This window comes from Phaenicophaeus curvirostris, chromosome 20 (assembly GCF_032191515.1).
Source record: "Phaenicophaeus curvirostris isolate KB17595 chromosome 20, BPBGC_Pcur_1.0, whole genome shotgun sequence".
NCBI lineage: Eukaryota > Metazoa > Chordata > Aves > Cuculiformes > Cuculidae > Phaenicophaeus > Phaenicophaeus curvirostris.
Window position 1 is genome coordinate 1,209,557 of NC_091411.1, and position 20,769 is coordinate 1,230,325.

At 48.7% G+C, this 20,769-nt stretch overlaps 1 protein-coding gene across 8 annotated transcripts in view; it reads right to left on the reverse strand.

Moving 5' to 3' along the window:
• The window catches only part of EXD3 (exonuclease 3'-5' domain containing 3), a 302,313-nt gene that overhangs the window by 123,572 nt on the left and 157,972 nt on the right, over positions 1-20,769 (reverse strand). For all 8 annotated transcript variants that reach the window (XM_069873071.1, XM_069873076.1, XM_069873069.1 and 5 more), the window contains 2 exons: positions 15,774-15,827; positions 14,008-14,139 (listed from right to left, as the gene is read on the reverse strand). In XM_069873071.1, the coding sequence (XP_069729172.1) occupies positions 14,008-14,139; positions 15,774-15,827 (186 nt within the window). The remainder of the gene's footprint in view (positions 1-14,007; positions 14,140-15,773; positions 15,828-20,769) is intronic.

Sequence of the window (20,769 nt, forward strand, 5' to 3'; positions counted from 1 at the left end):
GTTGCTGTAGGGCATTCCAAGTAAATCATCCACCACCAGTTTCCTCTCTTCAGCAACATGCATCAAGATTTTCATTCAGGCTAAATGAAGCTTCAACTCCTCTGTACAACAGGAGCCCAGTTTAAAGGCACAGCATTGCTTTAAGAGACGGCAGTTTGCCCCTTAATTAAAAAAATATACATTTTAATGCAGAAGAGCATGTATTAATTTCAATTCCTTTAGCAGGTGGAAAGATTTAGTTGCCTTTGGGAGGGCAAGCACAAGCAATGAACCAATTCTTACATATTCTCTGGGAAATTTCTTTGCTAATCAACACGAAGAGCCTTTTTTACTACAAACAGATTGAGAAACCCATGCAGAAGCTGAGCTGTATTCAGCCATGATGCCATACTGTGGTGAGGGGCACGTTGGCTGCAAGCTGGGAGGGCTTCTGGTTACACAGGTATAGGTACCCACCTGACTGCGCACTTCATTTCTAAAGCTGGAGATCAAATTTGAACCGAAAGAGATCTTGAGGTGCCAGAAGGGTCCAAAATTAATGGGTATTAACAGGCTAGGGCTGAGCCAGGCTGAGGGTTCATCTCCTGAGCAGCCGTGGAGGAGAGGCCACCCATCCTTGGCACACAGCGTGGCACCAGCCAAGTTCTCTTCCTTTGGCAGGACTGAGCTCCTCCAGCTGTGGGCTCGCAAGGGTTTTGGCTAGCGCAAGCCCGTGCTGACACGGCGGAGGCCAAGTCCCACTCCCCTCCCGCACGGACGCACATCTGGGCAGCTGCAGAGCGACCCAGACTGGGGATCAGAGCTGGGTTAAAATTAACCATCTGGTTTTGACAGGTCTGTTTCAAGTGGGATCAGTTCCCTGATCCAGCGACCCTGCAGCTCAGCAAGCACTTGTGCTGGGACAAGGGGGGCTCGAAGAGGCACTGGGGTGGGGAGAGGCGAGGGCAGAGGCATGGTGTCATGTGGCAGCAGCGTTCGCCTGCGCTGACTTAAAATTGTCATGAAACTACAGCATAAGTTGCAGACCCATTTCCAACAGACCCACAATGATCCCCAAGCGTTTTTCTGCCTCTCCTCTGAAAACACATTGAAGCTTGGATCATTTAGACATCACACATGTCCCTGTTTGTACCCCATGGATATCTCCATGCTGTCACCTCGCACCGGGAAAGCGGGTATCTTGTCCTACCTCTGATACAGACCCTGGCTTCATTTACCAAAGTCTTTCACATCTTTCTATGACTTTCAAAATGATATTTGCAACGTTACAATGTGCCAATACCAGTGGGGATAGTTCCCACCTAACCTTTTTCCTCTCTTTATTCCACATCCTCTCCTGACACAGCTATCTCTCCCCTGCTAGGCAACCGCCCCTACACGCATGGATGAGTCTTTGCAACTGAAAAAATAACCAGGCTGGTGCAGCTTAGGTAGGAGAATCTGACTGTGTGCATTCCTCCTGCGCTGGCCCCAGGAAAAGGACACCCTGCCACTTGTAAACCTGGGAGGTCTTTGAGAGCTTGGCAGAACTCCCCCGGGAGGCCCGTCATTACCCATTTCAAACTGGCTCTGGTCTAAGGCTGAATTGCGGCGTCGGACAAAGCCCCCGCAGAGCAATCCGTCAGGAAAGGCTCCCGATCCTGGCAGGCGCTGTTAACAGTAACAATGCTGACAATATAGCTGGGATTTTCAGGGGTGGGGACTTCAAAGAAACCCTAAAGAGGTATTTTTCATTAAGAAGTACGAAAGCAAGTGAGTATTGTTTTTGGCACTGAAGCTGAATATGAATGATGCTGCGGTTAAGTCACAGCTCAGCGACAGCATAAATTGATGCTGATTTAAATATGCATGGGCTGCTTTTCAGTACCGTTCCCATTACATCGGTTTCACAGTACCTGACCAAGGCAGCAGCTCTGGACCATCCTTCATGCTGGGATCCTCCAGTGTTTATAAATGTCAACAAGCAGACACAAGGCCCCTTAACAATGGCTGGGCCATTGCTGTGATCTTCATAGAATCATCAAATGGTTTGGGTCGGAAGGGATCTTAAGGATCATCCAGTTCCACCCCCTGCCATGGGCAGGGACACCTTCCACTGGATCAGGGGGCTCAAAGCCCCATCCAATCTGGCCTTGAACACTCCAGGGACTCTTACAGATGGTCTAGTCCCATACTAGCCCATTAGTTCAGAGTTTCAGCCTGAACCCCACAGCCTCCCCACTGGGTACCACCCCAGCTCACACCGGGAGCAAGCCCCCACCTATAACTCGTGGAAACCAGGGCCAGCAGGCAGGGTCAGGAGGTGCTGTTGGTCCACAGGGACTTTTCTGCACTGGAATTCCAACTCTGTGGTTTATTAGGGAGAAAAGAAAGATGCTAAGGAAAAAAAGGAAGATGGATACCATGTTGCTCAAGCTACCGCAAGTCACAGAGTCACTAGGTTGGAAAAGACCCACTGGATCATCGAGTCCAACCATTCCCATCAATCACTAAACCACGTCCCTCAGCACCTCATCCACCACCCGTCCCTTAAACCCCTCCAGGGAAGGTGACTCAACCCCCTCCCTGGGCAGCCTCTCCCAGTGCCCAATGACCCTTGCTGTGAAAAATTTTTTTCTGATGTCCAGCCTGACCCTCCCCTGGTAGAGCTTGAGGCCATTCCCTCTCGTCCTGTCCCCTGTCACTTGGGAGAAGAGCCCAGCTCCCTCCTCTCCACAACCTCCTTTCAGGCAGTTGGAGAGAGCAATGAGGTCTCCCCTCAGCCTCCTCTTCTCCAGGCTAAACACCCCCAGCTCTCTCAGCCGCTCCTCATAAGGCCTGTTCTCCAGCCCCTTCCCCAGCTTCGTTGCTCTTCTCTGGACTCGCTCCAGAGCCTCAACATCCTTCTTGTGGTGAGGGGCCCAGAACTGAACACAGGATTCGAGTCCTTCCCCTAACCACCAGGGTTTACTACTGACACTGCTGATCACTGCAGGGACCGTGACACCGAGCCTATTAAGAGCAATGCACCGAGAACACCATCAACACGCTATTTGGTCTCGAGCCATGGCCTGTCCTCACCACCCTTCTCCCAGCTGAGGGGACCAAAGGGCTCCACAACCCAAGCAAGACCCAAACCTCACACCCTCCTCTCGGGTGACCCATCCTGGCCACATTTGGGAGCGCTGTGCTGCTCACGAGCCCATCCCACCATAACCACCTGGGTTTGTGTCCCCTTGAGCTGAGCTCGGGGCCATCTTCTCCCCGGCCGCCTGAACCCCGCAGCTATCATAGCAAGGCAGCAGAGAGAAAGTGCCCTCCGGGTTTGTGGAGCAGATTGACTTTCACACCTCGCTGGCCACACAGAAGAAACCCAATCTAAACAGCGTAACTTTGCATAACCGATTATTTTCACTGGGGTAATCGGAGCCCGCCAGTAAATGCCAGTAAATGTGGCTGATCCAGGGAAGGCCCCGCGCAGGGGAGCAACAGCCCGACTGCAGGAGGCAGCAGGAACGAAGGCTGGGCAGGGCGAGAGAGGCTGCTCCCCGCTGTGGGATGGATTTCCTCTTGGGAGCCAAGGATCGTCCTCCAGCACAGGTCTGTCCAGAAGGAAGCACAGACAACATCTCAGTGCCCAACTCATTTATACAGCCAAAAACTGGAGGGTGCAAAGACCAGCCCAGGGATCTACGCCAGCCGGAGCTGAGAGGCAGGCGGGTGGGCAAGAAGCTGCCTGGCTTGACTTGACATCTTTTTAACTTTCTTTTCCACAATGTCCCACACATTTTAAGTGGCTTCAGCTTTCAGGCCAGCTCCCCAGTGACCTGTTATTCCTGCACATCGATCACTCTGTCCTGTCACCAAACAGCCATTCACACGACCTTGTTTGTAGGCAACCGTGTTCCTCCTCTGACTCCTCTGTCATCAACTTTCTTCTTCCCAGCCACCAGTTCATTTCCTCCTGCACGACCCAGCTCAGTGATCTCCCCTGCTTTAAAGTCCATGGAATTAAATTCTCAAATTGAAATTCTAAGAGCTGCATGGATCGCAATTCTGGGCACACCTCTGCTGGGCACCCGCACTCACTGTCCAGGCAGAGGCACTGCCCAGGGTGGGGCTGCCTGAGGCAGAGTGGTCCACACCATCTGTAGATGCAAGATGTAACTTATTCCTGTGGTCCCTTGTGACTACAAAGCACTGACCCATTTCAGTCAGCTCAGTCTCAACATCTGGACTCAAGTTGTGCCAGGGGAGGTTTAGATTGAATATCAGGAAAACTTTCCTTACTGACAGAGTGGTGAAGCCCTGGTAGAAGCTGCCCAAGGCAGTGGTGGGGTCTCCATCCCCAGAGGAGTTTAAAAACCATGTGGCTGTGGCACTTGGGGACATGGTTTAGTCAGCACAGTGGGGTTGGGCTGATGGTTGGACTGGATGAGCTTAGAGGTCTTTTCCAACCTTAATGATTCTATGATTCTATTTGGCTCCCCACGTGCTTCCTCCCCAAGCAAGAGCTGTAAACATGAGGGATGGATGGCTGGGCAGGGGACAAAGGGTGCTGGGCCACCCCACTGGCTGCAAGACACCTGACTGCAACCACAGGCATTTTAAGGGGCATTTAGGAAAAGAAACCTGGCTGTGCTCACCTTTAAACATGTGATATTCTCCTGCTTCACTAAACTATTACTCCTCAGTAGGAGCAGCTCCCCCAGAAACCCCAAGAGAAAAGCCAATGTGGGAGTGGAGACGTTACTGGGGATGAGAGAAAAAAATGCTTTCGCCTGCACCTTCCACCAGCACTTCCCTGAATAAAAGGATCAACTCAGACTGTGGATCTTGAATTAAGACAGGTAAATCACCTAAATCCACTTGCCCTGAGAAAACATAATGACTGACAAGAAGCTCACCCTGAATATTTCCTTTTCCACCTTTGCTAAAACTCCTGTGCTGTCATTTCTCCCTCAAAGCCATCACTCCTGGTGTTGGGAAGCTGGAGGGTACTGGGCTGCCCTTGGGAAGGAAAAATGTTATGCCACTGGGAGACTTTGCTCCAGATCAGCACGCTCTCAGAGAAGCTCACAATAAAAACCTGCCTGCTGTCAAGGGGTTCCTACTGCCTTCCTCGGGGAGAAGAGAGGGAAATCTATCCTGATCCCCTTACCACTGACTGACTGAATGACAGCATCCACAGCTCGCTCAGCAAAACTCCACCTTGGTGCACGGCACGCGGCACAGCCGCATTTCATCAAGACAACTGCAGAATATCACCTCCTTCAAGACTGACTCAATGTATGAATCAAGAAACTCATTGGAAAGCTTTCTGTTCCTCGTTTCACCAGGACGCTGCTTTACCTCTTCTCTGTTCTGAAACACTGATTGATCCTTGGAGGAGAGGATTTACACAAACCCTAAATGGTCTCCTCTTACATCCAGTGAGCTGCTGAGACCTTGTGCTCCATATGAGGACAAGGTCTTCTTGAAAGTCCAGACTCTACATGCGTTGCTGACCATGCTATTGAATCGTTGCATCACTAAGGCTGGAAGAGACCTCTAAGCTCCTCCAGTCCAATTGTCAGCCCAACCCCACCCACCGACTAAACCCTGTCCCCAAGTGCCACGGCTGCACATTTTTTGGCCCCCTCCAGGGATGGAGACTCCCCCACTGCCCTGGGCAGCCTCTGCCAGGGATTCACCACTCTGTCAGTCAAGACATTTTTCCTAATATCCAATCTAAACCTTTCCTGGCACAAATGTCTTCACAGCAGCAGATGAAGATGATGTAGCACATCCTGCATCGGCTCACAGACATACAGTTTTGGTGTAGAGCACCACCTCGTGCAATTAATACTACAAATAACAGATATAGCTTATTTTATGCCAATAGGAAGTTACGCAGTTTAATGCCTAAAGGTCTCAGATAAACATTGTCTAGCAATTAATCTGGCAAACTCTACAATGAAGCCAAGTCTGTGTTGCTCAGTGTACAATGCTGACTTAAAGGAAAGCTTCAGCAATGCCTGGAGATCACACATTCTTCAGAAGGCACAACGTTCTGCTGCCGGCATAAGCTGTCCCAGCACACATGGCAAATCTTGGATGGCTGCAAACCTGTTCATTCCCCACAGAGCACGCAGCAGGGTTTAATTGCATTTGCAACAAGAGGACAACAGGTTTGTGCACAATTCTCCACAGGATTTTGGGAAAACCTGTGCTACAAGATGGCCCATTTGGAAGAAAGGCTCCTCTCCAACACTGTGCAATCACCTTGATCTCTGAAGGGAAAATAAAGGCCTGGAGGCCTTCTGGGTGGGTTCAAATCAATTCACTTCACCTGAACTACTAATGAATCTGCTCACTCCATTGTGAAAACAAGAACTTTGACATTATTTAACTTTTAATGCATGAAGTCTCTCAAATAACGAGACTCGCTAATTGTGTTGCTGGTCTCCGTGTAGGATTATCATCCTGAGAACCCACCAGTATAAATAACCATTCAAACACGGGAGCTGGACATCCCACCCTTACCATGACATACAAAGAGCATTAGAAGGGCACCAATGTCAAAAAGGAGAAGAAACTCCACCGTGTATATAACATGGGAATTTTGACTTCTTGACAGAGCCAATACCCTGAACTCTGACCTCAGGAGGCACAGGGGACTGGAAACCAACAGAACTTAAATTGGCTACAAATCTCTTGTTTTCTCATGACATTTCAGCAAAAAACATGGGGACGGTTTCGTGGGGACACATGGGAGTTATAGCTGTGTCACTGCCTTCTCCAGAGATCTCCTCGTGCTCCTTACAGTCGCTCCATCACTGTCACCCACTGACCTTTCCTTACTTTCTCCCAGTGCACCAGCATCGCTGCTGCCCAATGCACTTCACGCTCTGCTCCAGCCCATGAGAGGAAGAAAAAGCCTTGTACAGAACTGTATAAAAGGACATTTACTCTGCACTACATTGTGTCTTCTTTTCTATGCTAGTCTAAATACAAGTGCTGTTTTCACTGCCAATCGCTATTTGCTTGTGCTGTTTCCCCTGGCAAAACCCAGCATTTTTCCAGCTAGTGTTGCCCTCCAGGAAAAAAACCCACATTCCTACCTTTCTTGTATTTAGCACAGGAGAACAAAACCGGTTCCCAGGAATAAGGATGATTTCCTCAAAAGAAAACATTTGCTGTCAGCTGAGGTTTGACCTCTAATGGCTAATTTGGCATCATCATTCGGAGCGCTGTAATACATAACACCGTGAAAAATTAACAGCTTTCCCCCACCCTGAAGTCTAATATCCGCCTGCAGCTTTGCAAGAGAAAATAAGAGAAAGGAAACAAATACCCAAATCGAAACCTCGGGTGCAGTCTCTCACATAGGTCCACAAAAAGAACCTAAAGACAAAGATCTGTAAAGGAAATTTCACTGGAAATCAAGCTTTTGCAGGCACTGAGAAAGAAAATCTGCAACATGAGCCCGTCTTCCTTGAAGAAACACAGCTGATCCGCTGCGTTCCCATATCTGCCTTCCACTGGTCTGTGTAAAACATAAACTTCACGCTAACCCTATGAAAACAGTCAACAGGCTGGAGAGACAGCAATCTGCTGCGAGCTGGTGAAAGGGGGGAAAAAGTCTCAGGCTGTCATTCTTCCCTCGCTGTGACCTTCATGCTCCACTGAATTTCTGAAGATACTGAAATCTTGGCAGGGAAGTGTACAGTCTGTGGGAACCAGGCAGCGCTCTCCAGGCTCGCTGGGGAGAATTAGGCCCAGCAGAGCCCTTTGCTGGGGGTGGTTCTGAGCTTTACATGGGCAGCAGAGCGGTGCTGAGCAAGTTAGAGGCTGAGAACGTTGCAGGATTGGTGCTGCACGCGCTCGTGTTGTTGTGCTGCTAATGGTAGAGCTGGTCTTGCACCCATGAGTTGGGACACTCTTAGTTCCCATCGGGATCCTCACTGGGAACTCCTGTCCCTACCCGTAACAGAGACCACTTGCTAGGAGTTCTCACTACAGTTTATAAAGCCTTAGGGATCAGTAGATAAAAATCACAGAATGGTTTGGATTAGAAAGGACCTCAAAGCCCATCCAGTCCCACTCCCTGCCATGGGCAGGGACACCTCCCACTGGTGCAGGGGCTCCAAGCCCCATCCAACCTGGCGTGGAACACCTCCACGGATGGGGAATGAAATCTCAATTGGAGCCTTGAAAGGAGCACAATTTGCTAAGACAAATAATCCCAAGCCCTGATGACATTGACCGGTGGCTGCGTAGAGCCACTCCAAATGAAAAGCCACGTCCCTGTGATTTGAAAGCTGCCATGTGGGCCTGGTGCATTCAGGATGCATTCACACAGCACTGGGACCAGCACCTTTTGAGGCCAATTCGCTCCCTCGACAATCTCTACAGAGGCAGAATAACCCCAGCCGTGCTTCCTGGCCAGAGCTTGCAGCACAAGGCACAGATTACATCTAAATTGCCAAGCCCAGGATAAACAAAAAGATTAAGAGGGCCTTACCCTTTGTGTTGAACAATCGGGCTCTGAAGCACGAAATCACAGCCTACGTAGTGGGTAGGCACCGGGCTGAGCTTTCGGTTTGGGTTTAGGGCTGGTGAGGAGCACGCAGCAAACTCACATCTGGGGAAACCACAGATGCTGTTAATCACAGGTTCTCCTGACCTGTAGGCGCTGACAAATTGCAGCTCATGGACGAACCTTTTATTAAACCACAGAGGGTTTCAAAATGACATTCCTTTTCTCAGCATTCCCAAGTCAACAAAACCCAGCACGCATGACCCTTCTTAATTCTTCATTTAGTTGGGGACAGAGTCCTTTCCAAAGAGATTTCAGGATGGAAGGAAGTAAACAGGGACATGACGTTACGTCAGGGGAAGGCATCTCAAAAGCTGAAACCTGGGCTTTGGGAACTGAGGTTGGACTGTATGAGCTTAGAAGTCTTTTCCAACCTCAATGATTCCACGGTTCCATGATTCTATATAACTCATTTTTTGAATTCTTTGATGATCCTCTCAGCCCCATTTCAGCCGCAGATGCTTTTCGTCCGAAGCAGCTCCTGAGACAAATCCCTTGCTGGGGCAGAAACATTTTATGAAAGACACAGCCTTTCAATTCTCCCTGTTCTTCACTGCGCAAGGGGAAGGACAACCAGCACATTCAAAAGAACAAAATGCCTGTTGCTCAGGCCAGGAAAGGCGACCACAAACCAAACTTGCCCTGGCCCCACTTCCACAACATGCTAGAGCAGGGAGATAGCTGCTCAGCTCACAAGGCAGTGAGAAAGAAGATGTCTGGCAGTTCTCAGCATCATCTGGACCGACAGAGCAACCCACATAAAAGGAACAAAAAAGCCTGCTGATCAGATTGGTGTGACAGAAGCTCATAAGAGACATGCACATTTTCAACCTAAACGACAGCTTGGTGGATCTATATTACTAATTATCGACTAATATCACCAGGGTTCCCAGGTTGGCTTCAAAGGTTCTCACAAAGTGCCCCAAGCACAGGGCTTTTCATCTCATCATAAGGCCTGTTTCTTCGTTCCTGCTAAATGGATCGCTCCATACGGGGCTCCCTCTGTGTACATCAGCTTGCACATGATGAGCTTTGCAGCAGTGAAATTCGTTACCTTAACCACAAAGAGCCAGAAACATTTGCTGCGACTGTTAGAATGCTTCTGCACCTCATTTCAAAAAACACGGTGGTTTCCTCTCTTCCTCTGTCCTCCTCCTCCCCACCCACTCCTAATCCCATGCTAACACCTTTCTCAAAGGCTGGGGCGAGCAGCTTTGAAACCGAAAGAGCAGGGAAGGGGGGAACAAAAGATAGCAGATCTCCAGACAATGAAATAAAGCAGCTATCTCGCACATCCTGCAGCGCTGGGGCTGAGGTCATGAGTTAAACAGGAGATCAGAATAGGTGATGTAATTTGCTTATTTAGGATCAGAGCATGCAGTGAAGTGAACGAGACAACCTATTTGAACCTGCAGATAATCCTGTAATGAACGCAGGGCTGTGTGGTTGCAGAATCTGCAGCTGGAGCTGGAGAGTTTTTTTCTGGGCACATTTATTTTTGCTGGGGATGTAATTGCAATCATTTTTCCTTGCAGGAAAGCCTTGAAACCTCACCTGGGATCAGCCTCCCAGTGCATTTGGTATTGTTCAAACAGACCCCCTGCCCCGGACAGCTTAAAGGCTAAAGGGTCAAGTCAAAGAAAGGGTGGGAAAGGAAAGAGAAGCCCACGGGAGGCAAGGAGGTGGTACCACTGCGCCAGGTCACCCTGCCCACTCCCTCCCCTGGACACGAGCAAAGCTTTGGACTCACAACTGAACTGAGCAGGAGTTACACTGTCAAATAAAGCACAATTCAGCCTTTCTGAAGACAGACAGGCCCTCCTGGCTCCCAATCTGTCTGCAGAGCCTCAGACCAGCAAGGATTTTACAGCAGTTATAAACCTTTAACGACGAGGCTCTTCCAGAACAGGAGTAATTTATCGGATCCCGTACAACACTGAGCACACTGTTTTCCCTTCAAACCATCGTGACAAACACTTGTGATATAAAGATTTAAAGCTAACAACTTGCACTGTTTATCCCCTCAGTTTATCACCATTCAAAACGTAATTTCACCCTGTCAGTGCCGCAGGGAGCGGCTACTCACAGCTGAGGGCTGCCAGTCCCTTCCCTCAATTTGCCTTCACTGACAAGAACGCGGCTGGGCCAGACCCCACACCTCTCCTGCAGGAAGGAAAATGTCCCGGGTACCAAGACAGCGAGTGGTAAATGGAGAGGCAACACACGCACAGCCAGGTCAGGAGATGCAGCTACACCTGCTTCAGTGGAAAGAGGGAGATTGAGATGAGTTATTAGTGTCTCACCAGTGCCAGGGCCTCACCACCTACACAGAAAAATATTTCTTTAAATTAACTCATCGCAATCTCCACATTTTCAGCTGAAAACCCTTCCCCTTGTCCTGTCCCTGCACCCCCTGATCAAGAGTCCCTCAGCAGCTTCCCTGGAGCCCTATTCAGTACTGGAAGCTGCTTTAAGGTCTCAGGCAGAAGACAGAAATTAATCTTATTTTCACTCAGCTCCCTTAAAACGCTCCTCACCAAATATAACACCAGGCCTGGCGAAAGCTGCTGTGCACAGGTGGTTTCCCCGTGGTCACCACCAAGTCCTTACACTACAGCACTTGAGAGAGATGCGCAATGAGAAGACCGTACTTGGCCACAACTGATGCAGCCAGCAGCCGGGTCCCGTTCTGAAGCCTTTAATCAGAACAACCAAGTCGAAGCCCAGTACAACTAAAAGCAGAAGCACCGAGAAGCCCATGGGTGGACTCCTTCTTGCACTTGCTGCTGTCAGACAGAGGTAACGTTTATTTGCCATTGTTTTAACAAAAAAAAAAAGGCAGTATTTTGGCAGAGTTACAAGCAAGCCCATTCTTTATATCTGCGCGAGACAGACCATCCATCCCTGTGGAGGGAGCTGACAGAGGAAACATATTTTACAGCAATCTTGAGTACGACATTGAATTGGGACCTATTTTTACCCCATGCTCTGCACTACATGCATTAATTGTTACAGCAACAATATTTGCTGACATATTCACTCAAATCATTTACAGAATAGAAGCCCAAGAGACAAAACAAGCCCTCGCTCCACGAGACAGAGAGAGTCAGGCAGGATGCCACAGTGCTTCCTGCGACATACAGAGGATGCTTATCTACAAGGGATGATCAGGGCCGATAACCCATCCCCAGAACGGCGCAGACACCGGCCGGCCGAGCGCCACCGAGGCAGGGAAGGAGAGTGCCCCAGGATACAAATGTGTATAAGCTGGTCTCCTCCTCCTGCCCAGCACGTATGCAGCAGCACTTGCTGTTTCTGGAAGCCCCAGCTTGCAGGCCACCCAGCTACGGGACCCCCGAAACCCTCTGCTGCCCATTAGCCATGCCCATTTCTGCAAGGAGGAGGCAGAACTCAAAGCGCTGAGGTCACTGACCCAGTTACAGACCAGAACAGGCAGCATGGAAGGCACAGCACAGGAGTTTATGAATCCAGCCCCCATCCTAATTAAGTTCCATTAGGTTTGCAGAAAACTAGGACATTTCAGAAAGGACTTACAGATGAGTGCTGAGGGCTCTGTTGGCCCCCGAGCACCCACTTAAAAGCGGGAATTTGCCACTTTTCACGTGGACAGTCGATACTCAGCAGTTATTCCATGTAATCCATCTCATCCTGCTTTCCCTCTCCCACAGACCTGCTGAGAGCTGCGATGCCGAGCTCCCCTGGGGAGCGGTGGGAATAAAAATACAAGAGTGAAATTGGAAGAGATTTGAGCTAACACAATTAAAATTTCTCCTTAAAAACAATCCATAGCAGGGATCTATGAGAAAAACCCATACTGTCTGCACAGACAGCTGAGCCAGATCAGCTCCAAAACACCAAAGGCTTAAACGTAGGTAAATACACGAGTCAGACCACAGAGCAGTTGGGCAAATAACAGCATCTTCCCATGCCTAGCGGTGTAAAACACACAGCTGTTCCACCACCACCTCTTAGAGGGAAGGCATTTCTCCTGGAAGTAAGGGAACGCTTCATATATATATTCCTAGCCAGATTGATTACCCCTAGTTATGTTGTAAATGAAGACAGCATGTATGAAACAGCCGGAGTTAAACAGTTCCAGACTTCAGATCGTGGCAGAGGGGTCAGTTTGGTATCGGATGCTGCACAGCCCTCTGCAGTTATTACAGCTATCACAGACAGCACAGGTTTATGTGAGTGCTTGTTCTTGTAGTATTTTGACAACCATCAGGAAGAGTGCTGATACTTTATGGGATCTCAGGGAACTGGAAGAATCCACAAGGTTTTTTAAAGGTTTTAAAGGCAAAGAAGCCAGCATGCCACTAAATAACAATGGCGATCTGTCCTCGGAATAATAAACCCGCCAGACTGAACCCAATACCTTCTATCTGAATATGGGCATTCATCCTAAAGTGAGATCAACCCATGTCAGGTCAATCCAGTTCACATGCTGTTAGGTCATTCTCCTCGTACAGACAACCTGCACAGCGGAACAACTCTTGTTTGCTCTCCAAGTCACAGATACCATTTCTATAACTGACAACAGGCACAGGCAGAGGTCTACAGAATGCTCTTGAGTGAGTTTGCTCAGAAGTCACTGCTATTCCTACAGCACTTGTGTGATTCCACCAGGTCAGGAGACACCGTGAGTGTGAGCACAAGGCACTGAGCCAGACTGCACTGCAGTGTTCAGCTGCCTTGTTTATTCCTCAGAGAAAGCTCCTTTTCCAGCCAGATTTGCAGTGTCTCCTTTTTCTCTCTTTAAACACTGATAAGATGAGAAACGTTGAAGTCGCCCGTTGGTTTATATTACAGGTTTTGAAGGGATAGGTTTTAGCATGTTACTGCAACAAATACGAGAGTGAAATTGGAAGAGATGGAGAATTGAGCTAACAATTAAAATTTCTTCTTAAAAACAATCCACAGATACCCAGTGGCAAACATGATCCAGAGTCATCAACCAGCATGGACATGAATTAACTTAGGAGCTTCTGAAAAAAATATAGTCCTAACAGAAAATCCTCCCATTAAAGTAATTAAGTGTTATCAGAATCACAAAACCATAATTAAACATGGGTTATAATTAAAATAGCATGTGTCCTAGAGAGAGAACATGGCAACAAAGAGCATAACCGTCACTGCCAATGCCCAGACGCACGCCAAGTACCAAAAACCAGGGAAACCGTGGAGTTTCTAGCAAGCTGCAGCGCAGTGCCCCTGCTCTCCTGACTCAGCCATCAACACTGCTGATGGACCTCAGCGCACTCAGAATTCCTCAGAGCCTGGCAAGATGCTACCAGAGTTCCAGCAGAAATCTTGGGAACCAAGTACAAGACACTAAGTGCAAGAACCCAAAAGCTGCAGCAACACCTGCTGTGCAGGAAATGGCGAGGGAGCATGGACGTTGACTCAAACAAGCCTGGTCCTACCTGACAACGGCTGAAGATATCCGCCAGGGACACTCGGACATTGAAATGCTTCAGAACCTGCAGTGCCTGTTCTTTTGCTTTTTCTGAGCAGTTCACAGAGAAACACCTTCCTTCTGCTACCTGGGACTGCAGCTGCAAGGGATAAATCACAAACCAAAAAGACAACAAATCAGGCTCTCTGTGCATCATGGTCTGTGTGTTTCTTCCTAACACACTCAATTTGGGTTTAATTACAAATAACATTCAGTTAGCATGTGCTTACAGTCTAAACATCGATCTAACAAGCACAACTGGTAATTTCACACTCTGCCACTGCCACAAGAGCACTGAGACTGCTGAAACACTGCTGCATTTTATACATACATGAAACGTGATTGTCCACGTCCCCTTTAACTTACACTTTGGTGGTTTGGTGCTGGCAGGGGCAGCAAGAGGGAACCGAATTTAATCACACAGTGATGGAGATGACGTTTGATGACAGTTTGATCCCTTTAACCCTTACGGTTCATCCAGTGTTTCACCTGGAGTTCACTGATGGCCAATCAGTTTGAAGGGGTTGATGTGAACCCTCTCTCAATGCTTGTTCTGCATTCAGCAGAGAAGTTGGTACCTGGGAATAAGCACTGGGAAGTTCCAGACACATCTTTATAAAAACTATGAGTACTCACGGAGAGCTGGGATCAGCTCCATGCAAGGAATGGGGCTTCCCAAAGCCATCGTGTCCTTGCACAGGGCATACAAAGGCAAAGGAACACTGGGAACCAGACATTTCCCTGGAGGGGATCGTACACCGCGAAGCAGTTACTTTCTTTTTTGCAATTGCTACGCAGTTCTTGGAAGCTAAAGCTTTGCCAGATAAGGTTATACTGGGTGCTGCATTACCTATTACATCAACTGTAGGCTGAAGGAGCCACAGGCTGGATGAGGAACCTGCAGTGTGGCATGGCTGCATTTGCCTCACTGTCTCATCATGCGGGAAGTTTTCTTCCATGCTCAGCTATTATGCAGGGAATCACAACCCATATTCTGCAAACATCTGAGTAGTCAGGAACTTTTCTACTGTTTGTACTAAAGAAGTCCTGCACTCTGGCTCCTGTGTGTCCTCCAGAGTAGTCTCACTCTTCCAAATGAAACCTTGGGCAATACAATGTGCAAAGGCCCAACATTGCACCCATAGACATGACAGGTTCCCACCAAAGCTCTGTTTTGGAGTGTCTCATGAAGGGCTCTGAGCATTGGGTGCTGAGGGGAAGGTTGGGGTTTGCTTTCCTTTCTTTGTGTATCAACAGATCACAAAGCCTCAATGTCTTCCACTAGGACCCATGCTCGGTGGCTTCCATTCCCTCCCTTCCAAGCCTGAAGAAACGTCTTTAAGTGTTGAAACTGTGTCAGCATGGAGCCAGTCAGTAAACAAGCGTCTCTGTGATAAAAAGCATGGGAACTGAGCTGCCTTTCACCTGGCAGTGAAAACAAACACTAATACTTTGTCTGGATTGCTTGGGTTCCTTCCCACCCCTGCCCCAGCGCAGAGCAGTCGCTCTCACACCTGCTGCAGTACTGACTACAAAATCAATTCCACCCTGAGCTCTGGTCACTCAGAGCAGCAAACCTCTCAAGACCCTGAATGTTGTTTTTAGAGCACAAAACACGACAAAGCCGAGCCAGCTGTTGCATTCACATCTGCCTTTTCCTCTTCTCTGCACTGCACATCCCAGACCACGTGATGAACCAATGTCAGAAAAACACCAGAAGCTGTGGACACTTACAGTCTGGTAGGGGAGTCCAGAGGTTAAAATGACTCTTCCTTCCTGGCGGGCAATCTGCAAAAAACAGTGACAATCATAATGAAAATGGGCTGAAGCTTCCTCTGGATTCAAGCCTTCCTTTCAGACAAAGGAGAGAGAAGATGAACTGGTGCCACCAAGCCTTCCTTTGCAGTGTGAACACACCAGGCTGAGAGGATCCATACTGGCTTCAACAAATGCTCTTGGCAGCAAGAGCAGCTCCAGGTAGCGCTCGCTCCCTGCATCCCCCTCCCTGCCAATCCCCACCTCGCCCCACATGTGCAGGAAGAAGCTGCTCATGCATCTGCACTGCACATGGCCCGGGGAACTGATCCACCTTGGAATAATCCTATCCAAAACCTTTCTAGCTTTTTTTTTTTTTTTAACTTAACCGAGACTATTTCTATCACTTCCTCAGTCTGGTTTGCAAAGAAGCAGGCAGTTCTGCTTGCTCAGCGATGCACAGGGGAAAATGGAAAAAATAACCTAAGCAGGTTAATTCCAGCAAGAAATTGTACTATTAAATGTGTCTGCAGACATCACCAGAACGATGCTGACACCACTTTTTGAGATAAGATGGTGTTACTTTCCCAGCAGACACAGAAATCAGGCTCCAGAACATCTCCATTAGTGTTTATCACCTCCCAACTCACAATCCCGTGCTTTTATCAAGAGGTCTTGGCCTCCAGGGGTAAGGTCTGCGCTGGATTATCAGGGGACTCATCACGCACACTTCTGACCTTCCCAGCAGAGTATGAGACACTTTAGAATGGTTTGGTGCCAAAAGGAGATACTAAATGTGGAATCACAGTTCTTCACAAGAATGAAAGTGTGTCTGATCTTCCTAAGATTAACTGACAGCCCTGCCTCCCACCTCTCCACCTCCTTTGGGAGGGGAATAGATTCATGGCTCTAGCGATAGGATTCCCACATGAACCAGCACTTCATTTCTGCCCATGCTGACAAGGGGCTGGCACTTCAAGGTAGGCGCGAGGTTATTTTCCTTCTCTGTCTTGGATTCTGTTGGAAGCCCTCGTTTTTGTCACGTTTTCCACATGTGTGTGTGTAGGTCTCTCCTCTGGATCAGGTCTTCCAAAGCTCTTTCTGGATCAGCCTTTCACGCTGGCAGGACGACACACTTGGGATCAGGGTCTGGCTGCACTCCCCGGACAGTCTGAGGCCACGAGGCACAGCCAGGGAACACCGAAAATAACAACCCAAAAACTCTGGACATACGGCAACAATATGGGGGACGAGAGGCTCAAAACGAGCTGGCACACGCGCTCGCAGCCCAGAAAGCCAGACGCCAGAAAGCCAAGTGCTGAAGCTTGGGTTGCTGAACCCACCCTCATGGCACGTTAGGGAGATGAGCCCAGTAGCAACAGCAGAAGTGACTTGCCAACGAGGGGAAAGAGCTGCAAAATTCCTTCAGCCCCACATGTGCTCCAGGGCGAGTCTGAGGATTTCACAGCTGGAACACTATTCTAACTTCCTGCATCCAGGTTTAATTAGTTCAAGCTTGATAAGCCCCCTTATCTAAATGGCTCTGCAGAAGGCAAAGAACATCAAATAAAAAGGAGAAAAGCAATAACTCTTCCAGCATTTATTTCCATCTCGGGAACAATGGCTGGGAGAAGCACGCAGAGCCAGAAAAGCCATGTGATAGGAGACATCTGACAAACCACAGAGGATACATGCTGGAGAAAAGGGCACAATTCCTTCTTTTCCTCTGGAAGAAGCAACCAAAGGCCGTGCTGAGACCAGCTGGGAGCTGTGGGTTTGGAGATGCAAATAAAAGAGGAACAGAACTGTCAGAGTAGTGTGCTGGGGTGGGTGTCAGGGACTTGTGCTCCATCCCAAGTGCTGCAGAGGGCACTGGCCTCAGTTTCACCATCTATTAAAACGATAATATCGACTTCCTCTGGAAAAGGCTTAGACCTTCTGGACAGACAGCACGCCCTAGTAGCTAGGTCTTATATTTAGCTCTTAACGTGCCTGCCTGTTCAGCCAAGTTTCATCCTGCAGAGATGAATGAACTCAAATGAGTTACTATGAGAGAGACCTGGAAGGGCAATGACTAGTGAGAGAGGGCAGGGAGAGACCCTGTGTTTTGAAGCCAGCACCAGTGGCAGAGTGATTCGTGACAAGCTAAAGGATCCTGAATTGAGGCCAAAGAAGCTTTCAAGGAGCAGCAGCACAAGGCTTGTGATTTAAAATTCAAAATTTGCCAGGCTGATGCATGATGTATCTTGGGCAACATTACATGTCCTGGAAGAGACAAACCGCGGCACTCCCCTAGTGAGGCAGCACTCTGGGACAAGCCGTCACCCCCCTGCAGTGGCCGAAGTGACACAGCGATCCTGAGCCTGGGCCAGGAATGGCCTGGGTCAGATAGAATAGGAGTGGACAGAAAGTATCCGCTTGAGGATGTGTGCTGGAAAAACACCCAGACAAGGATCTCCTGGAGATGTGGACCACAAACCTCAATCCAGCCCTGAAGCCCCTACCTCTTATCTCAGACTCTTCTAAACCAGACAGCAAACCAAGAGCTGAACACACTCGGCCCCATCCCATGGGGCACTTGCTGTACTGCTGGCACATCAACCCCAGACTTCGATCAGTGTTCCTGAAAGCCAGAAATCACACAGAGTTCTTGCATGATTTCATACCATAGCCTCAGTACCAGACCAAAACCATCAACCCAATTTAGTTTGTTAATATAGACCCGCCCCTTTTTATCAAGGTCTCCAGTGAGAGACATTCTCCTCCTGCTGATCAGACTTCAAAAGCTAAGTCTGGATCTTAAAGGCAGAGCAGTTCTTCATCTGTCCTCTGCAAATTTACTCTGGTAAAAGGAGTCATTTACATCAAAAATATGGAAAAATACTTTCAAAGCCAAGATGAGATTGGAGATTAGATCCCCCTGATACGTGAAGCTCTGTACACTGCAGTATGAGAAGTCCCCTTTGTGCCCCATGGCTCCAAACCAGTCCAGGGCAATTTAGATCCAGGTGCTCTAGCTGGCTCCTGAGATCCATCCAAGCCTGGCTCTCCTCTCTGACTTGCTGGTTCACCTGGAGTTAGGGGGAGGAGGTGTAACCTTGCACAGGAGCCTTCTACACCATGGGAGCTGCAGGAAGCCAGTTCTATCACCCTTCTGGGTATAACCACACTTCAAAAGATACCAGGTTTGCCTCAGTGTGCGAATTATTCTTAGAGATGAGTATGATTTTGAAGACCAAAAGCACAGTTCATTAAACAAATGAAACAAACCAACCCACAACGCAACTGAAGGGGTTCTGAGATCCCAACAAGTCTCCTCTTAGAAATTAGTGACCTCAGAAACCACAAACGTTTTCGTATAAGCTTCTGCTCCGCTCCTGAAGTACAATATGGCAAGATGGACTGCAGTCATTCCAGGCCGGATGGCTGATCCTTTAAGGTTCATGTAAGAAACATCCCACGGCTCTACCTGATCCTGCAAAATTGCAGAGAAAAGAGGAACACCCACGGAAACCTTCCCACCTCCTTCCAATCACCCGTCTAGGAGGCCCCAAAGATGGGTGTAAGATTCTCTGCAAAGAGAATTTTGCAGAAGACAAGCTGGAAGACCTGTCTAGAAACACAACAGCAACAGGACATGATTTAAGTAAAGAAAGATGTTTTGACTGGGAATCATGTTGCTTATGAGTGAAATGTAAGGGCAAAGGGTAGCTCACCTCTACAACGGCAGCTGCACGCACAGAAAGACGTGCATGAGAGACCAAATCTCCACATCATTTACCTGATGGAGCCCTTGGGATGGAGTCTGAAGACCCTTCTGAGAAATGGCTGGATGCACATAACGCTTCTCAAGAGGCCATAGAGCATGAAGCCAGGCTTGAGCCAGCCTGGGCCACTACCCAGAGCCCTCCAGAAAGGCCTCACTCTAAGGAGCAGGACCAGAGCAGTGCTGCCAGGCAAGGACTTTGCAGGGAAAGCTTGTGGTAAACCCTGTGTCTGCTCTAAGCCAGGTTAACTAGCTCATCCCCCACATCTGGTACAAATTTCATCCCCAGGTGCACACATGCCCTGCCAAACACAGGTGCATTCCACTACAGCAGGAAGGGTGTGAATGGAACACCGTAAAGGGTGTTCCTGTCACCCCCCTGAACAAGAAGACTTGGAAAACAGCATGGCACCCACACCATGGACACGGAGCTGCTCTTCTCAGAGAGGCTGGTGCTCATGAATAGAGGATGAAGTGGTTTTGCAAGGATGAACTGTGAGCTCTCTGCCTTCAACACAAGGACAGATTCAACCAGAGAGATTTTCCAGTGAGATTTTCTATTATTTTTCCATTTTAAAACATTTTCCGTTCCTGCACTTATGACAGATAAGTCTTAATCAGTCAGGAGGTGTTCAAGGCCAGGTTGGATGGGGCTTTGAGCAACCTAATGCAGTGGGAGGTTTCCCTGCAGGGGGTTGGAACTGGATGGGCTTTGAGGTCCCTTCCAACCCAAACCATTCCATGGTTCTATGATGAGGACTTCTCCAGTCAAGTCCTAATTCAATGGCCCCATTAAATACACAGAACTGGTGTCATCTCCCAGCAGAGAAATACGGGTGTACAGGGGAATACACTGGCTTGTGGTGTTCAGCCCTAGGGCCGGCAAGCTGGGATTGCAAATCTGACATGATAAACTTGCCATGACAATTGTGGTCCAAGATCAAACATTTACCCAACAATGGCAGCAGAACACGGAACAGGACACAGGGGACAGACTTCACATTTAGCCTGGGAATGGGGTTGCTCAAACCAGTTACTGCCACACACTTTAGTCAGAAAGAAACAATAAATCCCATCCAGAGCTGCCCAAGCACAACCTACAGAGTTCTCAGGCTTTTGACTCTGATCTCAAAGAATAGAGGGTGAAGGACAAGACCCATCTGCCTACCAGTACTTGAAGGCACTTTAACACGCAACAGGAATGAGAAC